The sequence below is a fragment of the Desmodus rotundus genome, chromosome 3 (assembly GCF_022682495.2).
Source record: "Desmodus rotundus isolate HL8 chromosome 3, HLdesRot8A.1, whole genome shotgun sequence".
Taxonomy (NCBI): domain Eukaryota; kingdom Metazoa; phylum Chordata; class Mammalia; order Chiroptera; family Phyllostomidae; genus Desmodus; species Desmodus rotundus.
In genome coordinates this window covers 49,097,547-49,121,912 of record NC_071389.1, presented here as the reverse complement: position 1 = coordinate 49,121,912, position 24,366 = coordinate 49,097,547, and the positions used below count along the sequence as shown (strand labels likewise).

Here is a 24,366-nt window from a genome sequence, read left to right as displayed (position 1 = left end):
CATTTTTGAACTAACAACAGCTGTTTTGGGGTCAGAAACATGAGGAGGTTAATTCTCCAGATTAGAATGATAAGAAAGACAGCAGTTGCATGAGCCTAAGCAATTCCACAGCGGTGCACATGGCAATGGCCACTAGGGGTCCAGGACCAAAGACACCTGCTTACCAGACTTTGTAGCAGCTGTGCCATTAAACAGACTTACTTTCAGTCCATCACTGGCACTCAAACGGGAAAAAAGTTTCTGATCCCTTGTAATGCTAACGCTGTTTGTCTGCTTTGTTCTTCTGCCAATGCTGGGGCCTTGCTCAAACACTACTGGTGCCATCTGCCAGGGTAAGAAGGTGCTTTTCTGGGCTCCCTAATGTTACTGAGTTACGTTCAGGGAAAGCACAGAACCACTGAGTGGAAGTATGAAGGCACAGGGTGTCATTGTTGCCACCATTACCACCAGACAGGTCTGCATGCTGGGGACAGCAGGACTAGGGTGGCCTGGGGCCTCGCTCTTCTGCTGCTGTAGGTAGATTGAAAGAACAGGCTGTTCTTGCTTTTATAATTATGATTATGATGATGATGATCATGTCTTTTGACAGTGTAATGTTGTAGGTCTCTCTGTTGCTCAGTCCAGAGATTCATGGAGGATGAAGAGAAAACCCAAGGAACACATCACAATGTCTTTCCTCCAGTTTGGAAGTCCCAGCCAGTCTGTCTTCTTCTTTGAAGCTTTCAGAGGGCATTTTATCATGGTCTGTTGAATAACTTCCAGGGTGTTTAATGAATTTTGAAGGGGAGAAATGGGGAAAAGTGAGACCATGCTATCTGTTTCTTAATTAGACATTTTCCTTTCCTTCCTTTCCTTCCTTCCTTCCTTCCTTCCTTCCTTCCTTCCTTCCTTCCTTCCTTCCTTCCTTCCTTCCTTCCTTCCTTCCTTCTTTCCTTCCTTCCTTCCCTCCCTCCCTCCCTCCCTTTCTCTCTGTTGCTGTTTATCTGGTTTTCTTTCCTTCTTTTCTCTCTTTTTTGCACTTTCTCTCTACCCCCCTTTCTTTCAAGCAGATCCTTGTGGTGCACTTTTATCTTTAAAGCAAAGTAATTGATTTCTTCATTCATTCTGAAATATTTGTTAAACATCTCCCAATTCCAGGCACTATGATATGCGTTGTTGACATAATGGTAAATAAGACAGATACCTTGTCCTTCGAAGAGCTGATAGTGTAATTCTAAAATGCTTGTCTGGGTGTATCTGGGTATGGCTCTCATTTAACTGATTAATAGAGTAACTATAATTTTATAGCTTTGACAAATATATTCAATGAAGACTTTGATGATTTTTTCCTTTAAATTGCTCTGATTTTTTTTAGAAGAGTTTATAATTCTTAGGTTGGATTTTCACTTTTTATTTCTCCATAATTGTCATTATTTCCCTTCATATTTATTTTTTGGTCATACTTTCTTTGTATTTGTGATTTTTAATATTTGTTCTTTAAATTCCAGGTGTGTTTATAGTATTAATTGTTTTCTTGATGCCCATGGAGATTTTAAGTCTGCTCTTCATGTTTGGCTTTTTATAATTCTTTTCCTCATCAATGTTCATTTTTAGTTCTTTCTTTTTTTTCCTGAAAAAAATTGCTGTTTTTTCCATATTGCTTATTTTACATCTGTATCCTAGACATATCTTCTTGGGATTACTGAAAAATTTTAACAACTTTCTAACTTTTTCTTCTAGTTTCTACATTTATTATTTTCCAAAAGTATACTCTTCCTTTCCAGGGTAAGTTTTTTCCTCTGGTTCTATAACATTTAAAATATTTATATTCTGTGTTCCCATCACTGAATGAAAGGAACACCCATGTGGTTGTAATTCACAGTGCAAAGGAATCGAGTGTGAAGTGAAGGTGAAGGGGTGGGTGGGAGCCAGACTGTGCATGTCCTTTAATTATAGTAAAGCTTTCATCTTTCTTCAGTGAGCAGTGCCCATAGGGCCATTTTAAGATGAACGTGTTCAGAACAATATCTAGGAAAGCCACTTACAGGAATATCTGGTAGAATCTTAGAGTCTCTGCAGAAGAAATGATTTGTGAACAGGTTCAAAACATAATGAGAAACTGAAATTACAGACTTCGAAATTATAGTGAATGTCAGAGGAAAAAGGAGAAGAGGTATGAAAGATGACTCTGCGATGTATGTTCTTTGTACCAAAATGGTTAAGAGCACCTAACACTCACACCAAAAACACTGGAAGAAGCTCAGGTTTTGAGGGAATGATCATGGATTTGGTGAGTTTGAGGCACAAGTGAAATATCGAAGAGGCGTCAAGTGTCAAGTAGCTATTTGGATATATGGAGATATGTATGGGTTGGAGGTATTACTTTGTGAGTCATCTGGTTACAGGAATAACTGATGCTGTGGGTGTGATGAGGCTGTCCATGGAGACATATTTAGACATGGAGACAATATATTTAGAAGAAGGCTTCAAACAGTTTTCAGAAATTCCAATGTATTCTGCATGCAACAGAATAACCAGAGACACAGAGGAACCCAGGAGAGAACTGTATTTAGGTAATAGAGGCATTAGAGGGCTTTCAAACAGAGGAAATGATCAACAGTGTTGATTTTGGCTAACAAGTTAAAGAACATTGAAAAAAAAATGCCTGATGGGCTTAGCAAGTGGTAGGCAGAATTCTAAGTTCGCTCCATAGTCATACACCCCATGTGTTCAAGCCCTTTGTAATCCCTTCCCCTTGGATTGGCAGGATCTATGACTTGCTTTTATCCAACATAATATGGAAAACATAGTGGTGTAGTTAAGTTTCCAGATCAGCTGGTTGTGAATTAAACATAAGTAAATTATATTGGGTGAGCCTGGCTTAATCAGGTGAAATCCCTTAAAAGAAGGACAGGGCCCTCCCTGAGGAGAGAGTCTTCTCGTTGTCCCAGTGAAGTGGGCAGTCATACTGAGAAGCTACACCTACGCAAGGACTGCAGGGGGCCTCTGAAACCTAAAGGTGACCTCCAGCTGGAAATCAGCAAAAAGCAGGGCTCTTGGTCATACAACAGTAAGGAAAAAAAGTTCTGCCAATCACCTAAGTAAGCTTGAGAGTGGAGTCTTCCTCAGTTGAGCTTCCAATGAGACTTCACCCGGGGACAACGCTGAGGCAGAGAACCCAGCTAAGCCCTGCTGGACTCCTGACACACAGAAACTGTGAGAAAATGAATGAGGGCTGTTTCCAGCCACTAAATTTGTGGTAATTTGTTACACAGCAATAGAAAACTAACCCAGCAACGTGAAGAGATTATTGGTGGTGTGAATGAGAGCTGTTTCAGTAGAGTGACCAGGGGAGGAGCCAGGCTGGGTGTGTTTGGGGGAGTGAGTGGGAGGTAAGTATATGGAGTGAGTATAAGTGACTCTTTAGAGAGGTTTACCTAAGAATAGAGCACGAATGTGGGGATGTAGTTTGTGGTTTCAAGAACAAAGTTTTTATTATTTTTTTAAAATGTGAAACAACTTGAGCATGTTTCAATCCCTGTCTTTTACAAGAAACTATTTGTACTGAAAGTTGGCTTTGCTAGATGCACAATAGACATAATGACCTAATGTTGATCTTCACATTGAAAATATTGTAAAAGACTATAAATTATTATAAAAGAAAGAAGGATGGATCATACTCTTCAGTAAAACCTTCCTGATGCAATATTTCTAAATGCAAGGGAGCCCTCCTTGAATCTGGAGGATCCTCTAAGTCTGCTGTTCCTTTCTGTTCCCAGTAAAGGGTAGCCACTATCATTTCTCTTTCTCTGATGATTTTCTAAGGTGATATTTTCCATCAGAGCTGACCAACAAGTCTTTGTCTGTGTCCCATATTGAATCTGTAGGATGATTGGGTAAGACCTATGCTGTGGTGTGAGACAAATAACTAACGTGCGTTAGTATCTAACACTGCTGCAAGAATTTCAGCTTATGTCATTTGTTTAAAACTTATCCCTTGCCATGCATCATTGTTTCTAAAAACGGTCGTAGCAAGTTCTGTGGATTTTCATTTCTATGATCAGAAACATTGTTGATTATCTTCACACATATGATTAGTTTGAAATAACAAAAACAATAATAAGTGAAAAGAAAGAAAGGAAAGGAAAAAAGAAAACTTGCTATGTCCCAGGTTTTGTGCCAAGAACTTAATCTCAAAAGCATCCTACAAGGTAAGTCTATCATTTTTCAAATAAGTAAACTGAGTCTTAGTTAAAAAATATACTGAGAGCCCTGTGGCTGGTCACATTAAGTGTCACATTAGAGAATAAGCCCTTCTGTGTGACTCTAAAGTTGATGTCTTAGTTAACTAATATATGCTGCTTTTATTCTTTGAAAAAAATGTCTTATTTTTTAGGGATTCAGCACTGGTCTGTAACAGGACAAGAAGAACTGTTCATTATACTAATAAGGGGTAATTAAAACCTCTCCAGAAAGAATAATATTTTATAGGTTTCTCATTTCCCATGATGTCATCCCATGTATTTGTAACATGGTCAATCCAGCTGAGTTCCTGCAGGGACATTTCAGAAATGGTCCTGACCACCAGAATCCAATCGATGAAGAATTTCTTGTTATAACACAAGCATCAGCCATATTATGCATCTTAAGCAACAATAAGGCTTAACTCTGAAATATGCCTACAATCTTTAATCTTTTGCATCCATGATGGTTTGACTCAGGCTAGTGGTTTTCAAATTTGAGCTTGTATCAGAATCTCATGTAGGGCACACTTCCAAATGCACAGATTATTGGACCTGACTCTCAGAGGTCTTCACTCAGTAGGTGTGGGTTGCAGCCCTTAAAATTTGTGTTTCTAACAACTACCCAGGTGTGCTGCTGGTCCAAAGAACACACTTTAAGAGTTACTGGCCGATGCCAGGGTTCAAAAACCTTTTTCTGTAAAGAATCAGGTAAATTATTTTGACTTTGTAGGCCATAAGTCCGTATCACAACTACTGAAATCATCCTCTGCAGTACACAGCAGCCACACACAATGCAACACCTGAGTAAACAGGAGATGGCTGTTTCAGGACGACATCATTACAGAAACAGGTGCCAGGCTGGATTTGTTCAGTAGACCATAGTTGGTCAACCTCTGGCCTACACCAACTCAGTACAAGAAGCCTGAAAAATTACTTTGTGTACGTTAAATAGTAACTCTGTAGGAATCAACTATAAATTTAATTTCAAAATTCCTTCTAAATTTTTAGGTGAAATCTGCAGAACTATACGGGATTAAGCTGGTTGCGATGAACCAGCACAGCGAAGAAACCCCAAAGTTTTCCTGTGAACCCAACAAAAGATGCAAGAGTGCATCTTACAGTTTTTCCTTTAAGATATCCATGAACTCAATTTTCATTTTGAAATTTTAGTTTTAATTAGATATGTTTGTAGGGTTAGAAGCTATAACTCTATCAATTAAAGCTAATACTACATGGAGTGATATAAATGCCAACCAAATCAGATAGTCTATTGACTTCATAAAAAAACAGAACAAAACAAAAATACTCTACTTGCCATGAGTGTGCCCAGATTTAATGTACTTGGTCTTTACTCAGAACAGTGTACTTCAAACTAATTAAAAATGCCAATGTAATCTTATAAGTCTATCTAACTGTACATGCCAATGAACCCATTGCATCAGCTCTATTAAGATAAATTTTGTCATAATGGCATGTGCTTTACTTCCTTGAAAATAATTATATGCAATTACCATGAGGAAAGTTAGTATTATGGGTCATCTTGGAAACTAAAACTGCAAATATTATGTCCAACATTTCAAAAAATGCTAATGATTGTAAATATTTAAATAAAATCTTCACAGACAATTATATACTCTAATATGTCATAATATCAAGATGAAATAAAATGAGTTAATGGTGGAAAACATGCCTTCCATCTTGCAAAATATTTTCTTAAATAGCATTGAATCAAATATTTCTCTTTGTTGAATGGATTTATATTTACAAGATATTTATTCTTAAGTCTAATACAGTGGTTTTCAAAGAGTTTTCAGTTTTTAAAAAAATGCTGAAAGAACAATGTGGTCAAAGAAAACTAGAGAATATATATTTTAAACATATTTCAAAAAGATTTTTTAACCTTAGGACTTCTGAGAAACATTAACATTCACGTATGACTGTCTAAGAAAGATGTCGTAGATTATGCAGCCTTTTCCAATCACACTGGAAACCGAACTATCAGTAGAGCCCCTTAACAATGCATCCTTGTACTGTGTGGTCATATGTTTTAAAAAGTGAATTCCATTTGATTCAACAAATATTTATTAAGTATCTCTATTTTTTAATTACTTAAAGGTCAACCCTTTAGTTTTACAATGCTACTCACCAAAATCTATCTAGAATATAGTGAATCCTATTGAAATACTTACACTCCTCTTCAGGCCTCTTCCGAAGTGCTGCACGAACTTCTTTACAAGGACTTCTCTGATATTGTGGGGGATTCCTTCCCCTTATTAGGTTCTCCATCCTGTAAAAGATAACCAAAAGAATATATTACTACCAAAAGCTTGATAAACTTTGAGAAGATAAATGGTTTATATCAATAGTCAATAATCCAATTATCTACAGGGGCTTGTTAGACAACATCATTGAGTAAATAGCAAGGAGTAAGTAATACAGCAGGGCATGGCAGGGACCATGGTGAACTGGAAAGTGCTTGACTTTTCCAAGACATTCTGGTTTAAAAATGTAAAAACACCATGTAGACACTTATATGCACATTCTTTAGTTAGAGGCTGTTACCGACTGCTTGTGCTCCCCACTACCAATTTCATTCGTTGAAGCTCTAAGCCCCAGTGTAATGATATATGGAGGTGGAACCATTGGGAAGTAACTAGGTTTAAATGGATGCCCATGATGGCATTAGCGTCCTTAGAAGAACAGGAAGAGACCAGAGTTTGGGCTCTCTCTCTCTGGCTTATGGGAACACAGTGAGAAGGTAGTGATCTACAAATCAGGAAGGAGGGCTCTCACCAGGGAATAAGTCTTCTGGAACTTGATTTCAGATTTCTCAGCTTCCAGAACTGGGAGAAATAAATTTCTGTTGTGTAAGCCACCCAGTGTGTGCGTGGTATGTCGCTATAGTGGCCTAGATAACTAAGGCAGAGACCTATCGACTGATTACTTATAAACAAATTTGTCAAAAATCAGGCCACTCTTTAGAAAATAAAGAATGTATATTTCACCAACATTCAGAATATCAATTTCAAGAGAGGAATTGCTGCTTTTCTTCCATGATAATGACTAAATTGGGAAGAGTTTTCTAATTCCAATAATCATGATTTCTTAAAAAATTGGTTAATATAAAGTGTACTCTTAGTATCTAGTGACATAGAAATGCTGGTATCCAGAAATAATAATAAAAGCATCAAATGCAACTTGGGTTAGTGTATTTAACAGCATATACTTTGTGATCAGTATTTTCTGGTTTTAGCAAACCTTATAGTTTTGTACCACCATTGTATACTTATTTTAATAAGATTTAAAAACTATTGAGTGCTTAGGATTTGAAAATTCATAACAAAACCATATTTATCATTTCAAAAATATAAACATAGCTTCTTAATATCTACATAATTATTCTAATGGGATATCACTGGTTTTGATAACAGTGCTGGTTGATAGCATGTATACTTTTGAAAACCATGTAAGTGTTATGGGTTATGGTGATAGTGGGTCTTCTAGAGTTAGTGCTACAGAGGGTTGTGCTTCTGGTGACCAGAGAGGAAAATCAGGGCAGGACGATCCCATAAAAGCATTGTTTAAAATAATGTGAAATATGAGATGAGTAACATTATATACTGGGATAGTAACATAACACTATTTTTGTGGGAAACTGTCCCTGGTTTTTAAAAGCACTTCTTCAAATATACTTCCTGAAATCACTCCATTTATATGTAGGAGATGCTGCAAGTGTTTGTCTGAGTGTGTGTGTTCATATGTTCATGCCTGTGTACATGCAGTACACAAAAATGTTTCTGAATGTGCAATGATAACTTAAAACTTAGTTTCAGTTGAAGCTCATTTCAAGTAAAAAAGAAAGAGTTATTTCTCTCTAGGTTATAATAATACAGTAACAGGAAACCAAGAGTTTATGACATAATTTGCTTTAACACTGTATATGGGGGAAAATTAGGCCTGTCTCTATAGTTTTGCCACGAGGCTTAGCCATATAAACTTAATTATATAAACTTTCTGATTTGTGATTCTTGAATTAATTCAATGTGCAATTTTGATTACATTTCTGCAAATAAATGAATTTTCATGATGATCTAACAATAATGTAAGTGAACTAATGACTATTTACTTTAATTTATAAGCTCAAAATTGTAAAAGACAGCAAACATAACCTGCACACGCAAATGTCTACACACCATTGTGATGTAATTTTAGAAACCAATTTTACTCATTGTGATTATACTCTGATGAGGAGTGGCAGCTCATCCTGGTTGGAATTCTATGTAAACCTCTCTCTTGGATGAGCTATTCTTTTACCTTTTGTATCTCTGACAATCAAACATGTGAAAGCAAAAGTGGTCTAGTTGATTTCCACTTCTCTGTGTTTGAGGGTATGTCAGAAGATTTGAAATACAACTGACAAAGTACTAATAGGGCTTCAGAAAATTGTCATTATATATTGAAATATATATATTGGCAGCAAAGATCCCCGAATCACCCCCCAGGAGTCACGCGCAAGGCTGCACCCTGAGAACGCCCACAAGCAGATCTGCGGAATATGTCCTGTTAGAAATGGAGCATAGCCTAGCGTGACAAGCCCAAGTTCTGGAGTCAGACAACCTGGGCCCAAATTCTAATTCTGTTTTTTTTTTTTTTTCAGTCCTCACCCAAGGATATGTTTTTATTGTCTTTTATTGCTTTGAGAGAGAGAGAAATAGTGATATCAATGTGAGAAAGAAACATCGATGGGTTGCCTCCTGTACATGCCCTGACTGGGGAGTGAACTCACAACCTAGGTGTGTGTCCTGACAGGAATCAAACCCACAACCTTTTGGTGTGTGGGAAGATGCTCCAACCATCTGAGTCACTTGGCCAGGGCTCTAATTCTGTCTTTTAAAGAATGGCTTTAGGCAAAGAATATGTACTTTGTGCCTTAATTTTCTCATAATTAAATAGGGATAACAGCTACCTCATAGGATTGTGTGATGACTAAATATGTAATATATGTAAAGTGCTTTGCATTGTGTCTGTCACAGTTCAAGAGCTCAGCAAATGTCAGTGTTATTCATCATAATTATCCCAAATGAAAATGAAATCATATACTAAAATTTGAAATGTCTACTATGTTAGGACATATGAAAACTGGGCTTTATTTAATAAAGACTTATAATGAATAATCATACAGTCACGGAAATAATTCCACTAGGAGACTGAATAGTTGAAATTCTATTATGTAATGCATAATTTAAGTTTGATGAAATTGTTATTAAATGCCATATTAATATTTATGTTAATATATACTTATATTTAAATAGCATACATATTGTAAATATAGAAATATAAAACTACACGGGTGTGGCTCAGTGGATTGAGTGTGGGCCTGCAACCAAATGGTCGCTGGTTCGACTCCCAGTCAGCACACATGCCGAGGTTATGGGTCAGGTCGCCATTTGGGGGCACACAAGAGGCAACCACTCATAGATGTTTCTCTCCCTCCCTTTCTCTAAAAATAAATAAATAATATCTTTAAAAAATAAAAATACTACTCAAATATATATATGTATATATGTTGATCTGCTAATTACATGTTGATTTTTGATCATTTAGCTATTTTCACTGAAATGTTTGCTTCTATCTGTGACATTTTAAGTTTTTGAGAACCACCGAAAAGATAACTGGGGCCAAAGAAACTCACTATAAATTGTATATACCACACACTAAAAGAAGAAAACATTTTAAAACAGCATTAAATGTCCTTTTTTCTCTGGAATGCTAAATGTCATGCCCAGTAGAAAACACTTTGAATCAAATTATAAGTTTTACGGAGCGATGTTCACATCTACACTATTATATGACTGTGGACTTCCGTCTTCCCAAGATTCCAAGCCTGGCTGCTTGAACCCTTTAACCGGTGTCATCTATGATCTACAGTTTGCATTAAATGGTCAGACAAAATGGCCAATAATCAAGTCTTGGAGCACAGCCAGGACACAGCAAAGGAGCTATTCCAGCTACTTTCAAATTTGGCAAGACACCAACAGGAGTGTGTTAACAGTTCCAGCAAGGGGAGATTAAGCGTGATGACCACAGGCAAGACAGATGCTCTAACAGCTCATTGAAGGGCTCAGAAAAGTGCAGCCTGCATGGCAACTGCTGGGAAGAAATAGAGGCAGCCAGATTCATATTGAAAAATCTGAAAAAACTGTCAGAGATTATGAGCAAAGGTGTCCACGATTCTCCTAACCTTAGTTCAAAAATCACCTGAGGAGCTTTAAACATAGATTCTCCCATTTCCAATACTAAAGATTTTCATTCGATAGGCTGGGATCAGGTCAAGATAGATGCATTTTTTAACATTAATCAGGTGTTTCTAAAGCAGCCTTACACTTGTCCCAATACTGACATTTGGGAACCCATGTGAAAATATATACACTTGCAGGTGTCGGAGAGGGAAGTTCAACAAATTCATTCAAAGAGGTAGTTGCTTGCTGATACATAGCTGAAGTGAGGGTCTGGGGTGGAGACTGAAGTTAGGACAGGTATTATCAGAAATGAAAAGAGGTGTAGTCAAATGCTTGCCAGGTTATCTGGAGGTCATCCAGATCAGCATGAAGGCTGCCCATTAGAAGGCTGATAATCTCCATGATGAAGTTATTTCCTTCAATAAGGTTTGGCTGACAGTTGGATCAGAGAACAAATTTGGATTGATGTAGAATAGTGGATTGAATTGGAGATGTGATTAATGAATAAAGAAAATAAAGCTGGGGTGAAAATACGGTTGAAATACATTTATACTAGATGGGGGAGAAAGATGGAGAACAATGGAGTCACTAGAAGATAGGGAGTTGGATTAAAACAACAGACATATCAGGTATAAGCAGTATTTATAAAAATTATTATTATGTTCCAGGTGCTAGGTAAGTTATGTATACATTATCTATACCCTTCTTATTATATCCAGGGTTAACCTGAGGTTCAGAAATGTTAAGCAAACAGTTTAGGATCATACAAGGATTTTATGATCCTGTTTAGGATCATAAAATGAGGGTTTTAATCCAGAATTTTCTGACTTCAGAGCCCATGTTATTAACTACCATGTGACCTGTGCAATAGAACTTTCTGCAATGATGTAAATGTTTAATATCTGTGCTGCCCAATAGAGTAGCTGCTAGCCATTTGCACTTATTGAGCACTTGAAATGTGGCTGGTGTGCTGAGGAATGGAACTTGTGAGTTTAAAATTGTGTTGAATTTAAATTTATTGAAATTTCAATGGCCACATTTGACTACTGTAGTAGACAGCACAGCATATCTACAAGCCCCGATTCAGCACTTGACTAACAAACATACAAATCTCCACTGAAGCTCTCTGAATTAAACTCAACAAGACCAGGGGAGAAAAGCCCTGGAAAGGTGCTCCACAGGAAGGTCTTTGCAGACAAATGAAGAACTAAACACCTCAGTGTAGAATTGGCTTGCAATAGCTTCTAAGAGCCTCCTTGCAGAAACACACTTTTTCACGCAACCATAGTTTTCAACTATGAAGCTCCCCTAGCACATCTAAGTGCCTTGAATACACACTTAAAACTCCTTTCCATCCAGGGCCTCTACATGTACTTCTCCCTTTGCCTAGAAAGATCCTTCTCCTATTCCATCTGAATAACTGCTAATCATCCTTCCAGTCTTTGTTATAGTATCACTTTTTGAGATAATGAGGGATCACTTTGACCCCTTTATCTAATTAGGTCCCTAAATGGTCTTATCATGCAGCCCAGAGTTTTCCCTCATCGCATTTATTACAAATTGCAATTATATACTGGTCTTCTGGAATTTCTGTTTAACATCTGCCTGTCTCTTATACTGTAAGCTCTATGAAGGCAGGGACAGTATCAATATTATCCTCCACTCTATTGGAAGACTTAGCACAGTGTTTGGCATTCATGAAGTATTTGTTGTTTGAATGAATGAGTTTCCCCTAATCCTGCCACAAGGGCAAATATATATTCATATGGTAACTGGGTGTGAGCTGGGTAGTCAAACTAATGACTGACTGTCCAAATGACATGGTCTTTCCATTACCCCCCACCTGTGTGCTTTCCCCCAGTCATTCCCTGGCACATCCTAACACTTCCCTGATAGGCTATCACCTTGCCCTCAAAAGCATCCTCTCACCATTGCTCTCTCCACCAGCCATCAGGGATGACCAGTTATCAGAAGTCATGACCACCTCAGATCCTCTTTGCTGCAGGGCCTAGGGGTTTGGAGGGGAAGGGCGAGAGGAGTTCATCGGGGGACTGCTCTTCTTAGTATGGTACAAACCTGTAAAGACCAGACACCCCCTCCAGTAGACAAAGGTTGTGACCAAGGGAAGTAATGGAATCATGACATCAAAGAAATCAATTAAAAAGTAAAATCAACTTGTTTTGTTTACAAGTTACCAAAGATACTGAACCTATTTTTCCCCTCTCCTTGAGCATATTATTATATTTGCTGTTTTGTGAGAACATCCCAAATTATAAATATACAGTGCTTAAATGGATTTAATGGATAAAAGAGAAAATTTAGATTTAGATTTGCTTTTTAGATTAGCAAATTTAGATAAAAACTTCTAGCTCACAGGTGGCAAACACAAGACCCAAGGGCCAAATCTGGCCCTCCACCTGGTTTTATCTGGCCAGGCACCTTGTTTCTACCAGTAGGCAGCGCAGAGCTCCTTGCCCCTACTGAAGGAATACTTACATTTACACAGTCCTAAATTACATTCAGCCCTTTGCAGGCAACCGAAAGGCTGAAGTGGCCCCCGGTGAAAATGAGTTTGATGCCCCTGCTCTAACTGAAGGTCTGCTTACAAAGCAATGAGTTGAGTATTTGCATGCCCTTCTGCTTTGTCCTCTGGAGGCTCCTAACACTCCTCAAGGAATTTTTTTAATTAGTTAAGTGAATATAAGATAAATTACAAAGAGTAAATATCTTTAACTTATTAGTTTCTAGGAAAGTAAAAATTTCAATTACATTTTAATAATCTTTAATTAAATAATCTTGAACAAATGCAGACATTTTAAAAAATGAGACTGGCATTTCATTGAGTTTTTATTTAACTTGATTATAAGCAGAATTGGACATAATAAACTGCATATCTATGAAAAACACAATCCATTATATTTAAAATGGCAATCAATATGACTAGGAAGCTTAATAAAATTTGTCTTCAAATTTGACAATGAATATACAGGAGCATTTCTGTTGAAGCACAAAGCCATACAATGTTGGCTACTATCTTAAAATTCACCCTATCAGTCTGTGGTTAAAGAGGCTACTACCCTTTCATTTGTCAGAGTCCAAAGATCAAAATATATACCATGTGACAAAAGTCAAGCAGTGTTTTCTTTTCATAGCCACGTCTTCCATATCCGTTAACACAGCACGGTACCTAGACCATGGTAAACACTTCATAACTATTTAATGAATGATTTAATGAATGAACAAAGTTGGCTCCTTCCTGGTAGGGACATTTGGAAGATTCTATTTTTATGTTCAAATTTTACCTATCTTTGAAGGCCAATTTTTAAGTCCCAGTTCTATTCAGAAACAATTTCAGCCACTTCACATATACTCACTGCTTGCTTTCTGAGTCTTCTATATTATATCTACTAAGTTTTTGGAAGAGTAACTGGTGACTTTCCATTAGTATTAGTCTTCATTTCAATGTGTCCTTCACTCACATAGATTCTAAACCATTTGAGGGGTTGGATATCACATATCACAGTCATCAAAATATATTTCCATAATTTATTTCATTTTCATGACAATTCTGAAGTAGGTATTAGTACATCGTTATTTATATCAGAGAAAAGTGAAAGTCTGAAAATTAAGTGGCATATGCAGAGTAACAAAGGAAAGCCAGAGTAAGCACTTGAATGTTGGTCCTTTGTCTCCCAAATTCCAACTTTAATTATACAATGCCATATGCATAGATAATATTATCAGGTTTTTAGTTTTTCTAGTGTCTCATAGAGTCGGAATGGTTCTTACCTTGTGACTCACAGATGCACAAGAAATCTTTAAGTATTGAATAAAAATTATTGTCACTTTGACTTATGTGTCTGTGGGTCTAAAGACTCAACAGAAATAATTCATGGCAAACTAAAATGAAAACAATAGGGATTAAAAAATACAAGTGTGCTTAAGCGTGCACATGAAAAATGGAAGCTCCTGGCTGGGTAGCTCCGTTGGTTAAAGCATTGTCCCAATATACCAAGGTTGCTGGTTTGATCCTCAGCCAGGGCACATACAAGAATCAACCAAAGAATGCATAAATAAGTGGAACAACAAATCAATGTTTCTCTCTCTCTCTCTCTCTCTCTCTCTATAATCAAAAAAAAAATTTTAAAAAGAAGGAAGAATAATATTGCTATATTATTTTTGGAAATAATGATTAATAGTCTGTCCTGCCCACAGAAAGAGAAGAATAAGGGACAGCACACTATGACCTTGCATCCTTATGAAGTTATAAAGCCAAGTGACCTCCCCCTTCCCCACACCACACTTGCTTTATCACTGATCTGCTGTTTTCTTTTAGGAAGTTGAGCCTGAATTCGGCACAGTGAACCTAACTCCAGACTGGAACGATGCATACACAGTGAGCATACAATAGCCATCAGAAGGAAGGGTTATCAGGAACATGTATAAAGGACACATGGACAGAACCAAAGGGGGTAGGATCAAGAGTGGGAAGTGGCAATGGCTGGGGTGGGGAGGGCAGTTGAGCCAGGAATGGAGACAACTGTACTTGAACAGCAATAAAAAATGTGAAAAAAATCCTTAAAAAAAGGATTCTCAAGTGTTTGTAAAGATCCCATTTAAACTGCAAATGACAGTATAAAAAAAATCAATACCTAATTATTTCAGCCAAAGATGTTGAGCTGATAGTTAATAAGGACAAGATGAAGTTAAAGAGCAAGATTATTGTGAAAAGAAATCACATCTCAACTACACTCAAACTGCCTAGAAGGAGAGTGAAATGTTGAACAGAACACGAAGACGGATGTCATGCTCTGTTGCTGGGAGAGAGTCCGGCACCTGGTTTTTAAGGGCAGTGATGATTTCCCCAAAATACGAGAGTCACCAGTTGTGTCCGAGAGGGAAAAACTCGCTTTTACATTGCCAAGTCACACATCTAGGGAATGACAAACACAATAATACATTGTTCTGACCTTTTATCAAAGAAATAGAATTCGAAGTAGATGTATGTCATTATTGACTTCTTGAAAATCTAGGATCTATAAATGACAGTAGTCCCTTCTCTGAGATTTAGGAAGGAGCCAAGTGAAGGTGCAATAATCTGCAAATAAGGAGAACAAGTCCTTCATTTAAGTAGCTGTGCTCATTTATGATGGTATATAATTTACTACATAACATTGCAACAATTATTGTATAAAATATCAGTGAAATTAATGAGAAGAGCATGTGTAGCAGTTGGAAAATAGTCAAGCTCCTCCTAAATTCAGGAAGCACACTATTCACAACCTTCTAATTTCTAAACTGAATTACTTATTATTTAAAAATACAATTTTTGTTTTTCACCCACACGCAAAGTAATACTGTATCAGAAATATGTTATCCTTATGAAGGTATCATTGCCTAATTGAGTCAATACAAGAAATAGCAAGTTCCCCTCAGTGAAGGCCCTTGCAGAAATAACTGAGTTATATGCCAGATTGAGGAATGTGTTCAGTGCTGAAATTTCAAAAAGGCAATCATTTAAGTTCACTAACTTCAGAGTTATTCAGAAAATAAGTCTCCTAAAACTACATAAATTAAGTGGGTAAATTAATAGAAACACTTGCAGGCAAAAATAAATTATATTCACAGGATGGCAAAAATGTAAAGAAGGCTTAATAAGAAATCAATACCTCTCGGGAGCACAAACAGAACTGGCAATATGGAAGAAATACAGCAGTTAAAGAATGGTGAGAATTCTTTAAAAATCCAAATGTTGAACCACATATTATGCAAAGATAAATTGATACTAAGAAATACAGAAAAAAATGCTAGGTGCTTCAATAAAATTATTACCACTCATGTTGTGATAAAAGAATACACTTGAACTATCTTTCTTAAATTTAATAGCATATAAAAACTATTTCTTGTAAAATTGTATTTTGAATTAGGTGAAATATAGAAATGCAACATAATACCTGCCTTCTAGAAATTAGTATATGTACTTAATACATGTATAAGCCTAGTTTGACTCCTTTTCTCCACTTTCCCTTTCCTCCTCCCACCCACTTTGACTTGAAAGGAAAAGGAAAACACGCGTGTCAACATTTGGGTTCATGATTTTCAGTCAACATTTATGAAATGAGAAGATTAATGCCAGCGGAATACAGAATGATCTCTCCTCTGGAAAGCCTTGTATAATTTTGTCTGCCTGCCTAGTTATCTTCTGTCTCTCTGTCCTATTACAGGGTCCTACACATACATCTTATCACCCCAGCCTCCACTAAAATCTCTTGAGGGCAGAAGAGGACATAGTACAATTCACAGAACACAGTAGTAATTAAGTATTCATTTTTAAATGATTGACTGAATGGCGTTAGAAATAAATGCATACCCGATAAAGCTCTGATGTGATCTATGGTTATACAACATCTTTATATATATTATTTATTTCTCAGAAAGAGCCTGTGGGTTTAGTATTTTACAGATGAATTGAGTCTCACTTGCTCAAGGTCAGCAGCAAAGCCAGACTCTCCTCTGAATTTTCTGATTTCTCCTGATCTTCTCACCTGAGCACAACTGCCTAAAAAAAGAAACTACTCTGCTCATTTCCAGATTATTCCACTTGTACTTGGAGTTTTCTTAAGTCTCAGAGAAAGGACCACTAAAAAAGCAGTTGTGTAGATGCAGAGAAAAGTGTGTGTGGAAGAACTAAAATTATTTGGCAAGAAAAGCATGCATTCCTTCCCCAAAGTAAAACGGGTAGAGTTGTCATATATGAGTTAATATTATTTTTTTCCAAAATGTGCATATATATGTAAACACATACTGTAACAAATAAGATAAACAACATCATAGTCTTTATAATCTGGGGATGTGAAGACCAAGTTCTCACCCAGAGTTTTGTCTTCGGCCTGTTCCCCCACGGCCTCCTAGCCCTGATGAATCTCTTTCAACTGTAGTTACCACCCACAGGCCAATGGTTCTCAGCAGTAGAGTACGCAATTTGTGAATGTATAGGACACTGTATTCCTAGTAAATTTTTTAGAGTTGTGGCATGGGGTGTGAGGCACAGAAGATATTCAATTTTGTTTAAATAAATTAACTGTTATGATTAATCAAGTGAGTACTGTTTGATGACAATAATTCTTATCGATAAAAAAATCAGAATAATATTTTTTATTTCCAGGATGTGTTAAAACATAAATATTTTCAATCTCTTAGTATCTTATACTAGGAAAGAAAAATGGAACATACTGTACCCTTTACTAAAGAAAGAAGCCAAGATTACATCTACTTAGAAAGATAGGTTTCAGGAAAAACACAATTAAGTTCCTATTTGAGACTGAATGAGTAAGTACCTGAACAGCCTGAACTACTCGAATGGACAGCACATAATTACATGCTAATTCTAGGAGCATTTAAAATACGTTTTTGCATTCTCTAAAAATGTATGGGTCACAAGAAAGGATCACATCACAAATTATGTAGCAATTTACACTTAAAACTCTTCCTCTGGCGTTTCTTCCTCATTTCTTTTCCACTACACAGCCAGACTGGTTTGCTTTTTTTCCTTCCTTTTCTTTATCTTCTTTTGTGGGTAAGTAAGTATGTTATCCATTAAAATAATGTTAGAGCCTACATCCATTCACTGCCTCTGTACTACCACCTTGCTTTCCTGTGGTGTATTTTCAATTCAGCAGCCAGGGAGTCCCTCTACATCATGAGTCAGATCCAGTCACTGCTCTGCGCCCAGCACTCTGAGGACTTCCCATTTTACTCAGAGCAAATGCCAACGTACTGTCAAGGGTCTACGGGCCCCTTGGTGTTCTGCTAACTCTCACCTCTCCTCATAACCCTTGTTTCCCCTCACCATCAATCCACTTGAATGTGTACAGCATGCTCCTGCCTCAGGCCTTTATTCTGGCAGTGTTCTCTCTCTGGAATGCTGTCACCTTGGTCATCTTCATTCAAATGTTACTATTTCAATGATGTCTTTTCTGAGAACCACACTTAACACTGCAGTTTGAACAGCTCTCCCAAAATTTCACTTCTGCACGAACACTCCCGATCCTTCTTATTCTGGTCTATGTTTTCTTTTACCCTAGTATTTACCAATTTTTGACATAACTTTTAACCTACCTATCTGCAGAATGCATTATTTATTGACTGTAAAAGTCCATGAGTTTTGAAAAGAATGTACATTATCCAAATGTTGCTGATTTTTGTTTCTGTTTATCTATTAATTAGTGAAAGAAGTGTGAATACTTCCCACATGTAATGGCAAATTTGTCTATTCCTGCCCCTAGTTCTGAAATGTTTGCTGTCTGAAACCTGAGGCTATACTGTTATATAGAATTCATGACATCATAATGAACTGAACCTTTTACTATGTAGTGTAGTGATTATGTAATGATCTTAAGGTCTAACAAGGCTACTTGCCTTAAAATCTCTTTAGTTTCAAGAGCTTTCTTGGATAGCAGTTGTGTGCGACGTCATTTTCCAAACTTTGGATTAATGTTTTGGGAGAGGTGCTCATAGTTAAGGTATGTCTCTTGTAAATAAAATATCACTGTGTATTTAAATCCAGTTCCCCCCACCCAGTTTTTAGTCAGAACCTTACATTTGCATCCATCAGACTTTACTGATAATAATTTGGAATAATTTCCATGATCTTATTTGTGATTTCTATTAATACAGTTCCTATTTTTTCTTCTTCCCTTCTTTTGAATTGAGAGCTTTTTCCTGTTTTCATTCTATTTGTTTACTTCCACTTAGGAAACTATGATTAGCATGTTTAGATACACCCACCTATGTAATACCAGCTTACTAGTCTTTCCTGCATCTCAGACCTTTGGTCTTGGATCACTTTCCCTCTGCCTGAAGTTCACCCTCTGATACTGTCTTTCAAGTAAACCACAGGATTTTAAACCTCTCAGTTGTTGTTCATCTGAAAACCATCTACACATTGCACCTCTTCCTGAGAGATGGCTTTGAAAGATGAGAATGAAGTGTGGACAGATAGCTCACTGGAGGTGTTTCCAACTTGCAGCTCCCTTGTTGCTGTTGGGAAATCACTTATGACTTTAACTGCTCTCCTTTGTGAGGTAATCTTACTTTTCCATCTAGATTATTTCAAGATCTTTTTGTCATCTTTGGTGTTCTTCAGTTTCATTATATTTGTGAATTTCTCCTTATATTAGGCTTGCCTTTTGATCTAAGGTGTATTGTCTTTCAGCAGTTCTAAAAATGTATCATCCATTTCATCTTTGAATATGTGTTTTGCCTTATTTTTTCTTTTTATAACTATGTTTAAATGTAACTTAGGACTTTGCACTCTATCCTCAATGTCTCTTAATGTCTTTTGCTGGGAATCCTCTTTTTGCCTTTCTAATCCTCCCTTCTCTACTTTGCTGTGTCCTGGCACACTAGCCTCTATGTCTCACATCAGCAAAGCTCCCTGGCTCTGGCGTCTGGTGTGTTTGGGCGAGTGCAAGTTAGCAACAGGGTAAGCTATTTACTTCCCAAACTGAGTTTGTAATGCGCTGCGGGTCAGCAGAAGCTGCATTCTCCTACCAAAGTTTGCAGTACCTCTCTGATGATCCTTTGCTATAGCTGCAATTATACTGGCTCCCGTTTCTTGCAACCTCTCTTCCATGTTCCTTAAGACATAGAATTGAAAACGACTCCTGCTGTTGTTGGCTTCAGGATGCTTTATTATACCTTGTTGGTTTCTTTATTTCTGCTTGTGCTGTCACTGTAAGTCCACTTGGTCATTCTTACAGACTCCTTTTCTATCCTAATTTCTTAAAACACAGACATTTAAGAAAATTTCAGTATCTGAAGACTCTGTGGTATGATACTTGTGGTTCTTATTTCTGCTGACACTTGATTTATGGTGTTAGGCTTCTTACGGTTTCTGGCTCCTTTGTGCATTCTGTGACTTGATATGATTAGCTCATTTTTCTTGGAAATTTTATCTTTGAGGTCCAGATTGGAGTGTATCTACTGAAGCGAGTATCTAAGCTTTTTGCCCTGACTGGCTGGCCATTTCCAGAACAGAAGCTCAAGATTCCCACAGTTTAGCACACGCCTCTAGGGTAAGACCTAGTTTTAATTCTTACCCACATTCTAGTATTTTCTCTCTTTGTTTTTAGCTTTTAGCTACTTTCTTATCTTCCAGCCACCTCATCAATTAACTTATAGAAATACAGTTTATACTTTATCCAGATTATTTAGTTGTTTTCATGGGAAGGTACTTTCACGGTATTTAATGCTTCATGCTGATAGTAATAGAAGTTGTATTTTTTTAAAAAGTAAACAAATTCAATAGTAATGATGATGTATTTTAGAAGGAATTAAAAACAAGCTAATAGGAATTACTTAAAATATTTCTATTTTATTCAATATTTGAGGAAATTGAGTCTTAGAAATGCTAAGATGTAGGAGATGGGCACGAATAGGAAGAAGGAAAAATAGAATTCAAATTCACATTTCTCTAATTCCAAAATCTCTAGGCTCTAAAACCCCTATTGACCCCTATTGTCAAATGTGTATGTGTGTATATATGTACATATATATATATATATATATATATATACACACACACACACACACACTTGAATCTAAAGTAAGTATATATATTACTTTATAAATATATATATAAATATATATTTACTTTAGATTCAAGTAAGGGCACTTAAATGTCCATACTATTAGTATAGAAGCGATGTTATAAAACAGCTATTATAAGGGTTACTATAAAGAATCAGTAAAAATGTTACATACATTTTAAGCAATGGATTCTATCATTTTCAATATTAACAAATCAAAGGAATTTATTTTGTAATGAGAAATGAATGTGATATACTATTTGTATTAGTCTGAGTAGCTATAGATCTAAAATAAGGATATACTCTAACCTGATTTTTCTCTCAAAAACTAGAGCTTGCATGTTAAAAGTTTTTTACTATACTTTATAGTTCAGGAGTGTCTGCTCCTGTGTGAACCTAGGAAGCAGCCTGGCCTCAAGGTCTGGCTAATGAGACTGCTCAGTCAACAGGAGTTCAGCTCTCAAAAAGCCCAGATAACCAACTCAAGAATGGTAATCATAATGAACTGTATCAAAGCCTATGGGAGGACATCCTGCGCAGCCTTTACATCCTGCACATCCTACATGAACTCTTACTCTGAAGAGCAAAATAAAAGTTTTGATTAAATAACATATGATGAACAATTCTTTTCCTCAGGTCAGGAAACAAGATGTATAGTCTTAAAACCAAGGCCTGGTTACTCCTGCCCACCATAAATTGCTAGGAGGCTTTTTTGAGCATATTGCAGAAACCGGCTGTCCTGGAGCCTGCCTGGGCCTGGGGTAGCTTGAAAACCAGACGTCAGCTGACATTAAAGATCTCATATATAGGGACCAGTGAGAACACAGCCTACATGTCCCAGTCCCCTCCCCTGACTTCTTTGTTCTGCTTTCTCTCCCCTTCCAGATAAAAACCCTTGCCTACACTGAGATGCTAAGATGGACTTTGGGACAAGAGTTCCCCCATCTTCTCCAGTAGCCAGCACTTGAATGAACTACTTTCCTTCTCATCAGCATCTGTCTCGCAAATTCAGCTTTCCTTGCAGCAGGCAGCTCCCTTTGGTTTCAATTTTAATTGTCAGAAATGTTCTATGGAAAGGCATGGAGGATAAATAAATTGTGAACCTGGCATGAATGATCAGCCTGAAAGCCAATGTGATATAAAGTGGTGATTTCAGCAGAACTACGCCTAGCCAAGATTTCTCAAGTCTCTATATGTTCATTTTCCTCATTTCTCATGCTTTCTTTACCTTTATTCTATCTAGATTTTCTGCAGAGCTGGTTTAGTCAATAATGTTTAATGGTGGATTCATTCAATATTACCCCTTACAAATATTTTATATCTAAGATATAGGAGGCAAAAAAAAAGAACATGCATGCATTTAACTTGTAGTAGTTCAGGTACGTAGCACCTGGATAAAGGGGGTCCTTGGGAGACTTTATATTACTTTTCAGCTTAGACAATGTAGGTAGCCTTCTAATCTGGTTCCACATATAGTTCTACATATGATTCTGAAGAATTCTACCTATAAGAAATATCATGAAGCTTCGATGATTCTTTACATAAAACCAATTCAAAAGAGAGCCATTAAGATTACAATAAACTGTTGTTTTAAACTAATAATTATAATGTTCCTGGCCAGTATTTATACTTTTAAAACATTATGCTTTGCTGTTTCAGATTAATCACAGAGTATATGTCAGGAATATTTACCACTATTGGAAACATACAAGTGCTAGTGAGAAATTAGGTCAGTGTGAATTTGGGTCAGTAACCAATACCTCGCTCACACGCACAGACTTACAATACAAGTATCTAATTTTGGATCTACAATTGACCATGAATTTTTATACCTTAATCAATCACTATAATTTCATTTCTCATTGAAAATTAATATCTTCTATTCTTCTTTCCTTTCTTTTCCTATCCTTCCTTCTGTTATCAATCACTATAATATAGGAAAGGATTATGGAACAACTACTAGTTGTGCCATAATCCTTTCCATTATATTGTTACTAAAATAATTTATCTCTACTATCATTAATATCATAGACATTTATCAGCACTTAAATGATCTAAATTTTTAGAATCTAAAGTTTCTGTTCAATGAAACTCTACTTTTTATATTGAGGGGCATGTTTGTACCACAAGATATGTTAAATAAGCTGGAGAATCTTGTTAGGAAACTGAAGCCACAAGTGGATAACATCACAATTTTTTAAAAAGAAGGTTCTTTTTCATTTATCTATTATACACTGAATAAGCTTCATATCATTTTTTTCAAATGTTATACATCAAAAAGCAGCAATCTTTTTGTTGTTTTAATTAGAAAATCACTTACATGTTGAGAAGGCATGCACTATTCTGTGCACAGGTTTTAATTAGTTCTCTTGATACTTACTGCCTCTCTTTCCCTCTGTTCTGTTTTCCAGATCAGTGGTCCCCAAATTTTGGACTGTGGATGACAAAATATTCAGTAGGGAAATAAGAGTAATAAGCAATGTTTTGAGGTTTGTATTAAGCAATCTTTTTGGTATTAAAATGTTCTTTTTCTTAAAATGATGGTGATAATAAATGGTAAGTTTATTGTTATTAGTCTAATAAAATATCCCAATTAAAAAAATAATTGCTCTGTAATATTCCAATGTATGAAGACCATTGAATTGCATGATCTTTGGGAGGATCTTTTGGGAAAACATGGCTTTCTTGACTAACTTGGTAAATTGAAGCTTCATGATACACTTGCTCAGGGAAAAAATATACAAAAAGCAAGGGGAGTTGCTTAGCACATCACCTGGCACACAGTAGGCATTCCAAAATGTAGTTGAGTCCATAGCAAATGAATAAGAGCACAATTGTCAATATGCATGAATATATTTGCACATGTGTTGCCTGGTCAGAAGTTCTGTACATTGAGCTGATTTTGAGAGCCATCGGCCTGGCAGCACGAGAGCGATGAGCACTATAATATGCACCGCTGAATACTGAACAAAACAAATGCCCATAGCCAATACACATCACGAGTACTTGTAATAAAATCTATTTAAAGATGTGGGAGGGAAAAATCATTTTCCTTTTAAATCAAGGTCAACTCCAGAAAAGTCGGAAGATAAAAATGACCACAACTAAAACAGTTGCTCTTTAATGTATGTTCCTGTTAAACAAAAATTTCTCTTTTCGTTCTTTTAACAGTATTATTTTATACAGGAGTCTCTAAAAACGATCAATCATCAGCTTTTTGCCAGAACTGAGTAAAATTTATATTTGCTAACACTGAATGGCACAATTCCTAAATCTTTGACCTAGAAGGGCATTTCCTTTTATACAGATTGGCAT

General features: G+C 36.5%; 1 protein-coding gene across 3 annotated transcripts in view; it reads right to left on the bottom strand.

The window, feature by feature from the left end:
* The window catches only part of LRRC7 (leucine rich repeat containing 7), a 483,504-nt gene that overhangs the window by 365,326 nt on the left and 93,812 nt on the right, over positions 1 to 24,366 (bottom strand). For 2 of the 3 annotated variants that reach the window (XM_024565449.3, XM_024565450.3), the window contains exon 1: positions 6,413 to 6,509. In XM_024565449.3, the coding sequence (XP_024421217.3) occupies positions 6,413 to 6,509 (97 nt within the window). Of the gene's footprint in view, positions 1 to 6,412; positions 6,511 to 24,366 lie in introns of those variants that run through there. The other variant, XM_053920503.1, reaches the window with a different exon arrangement.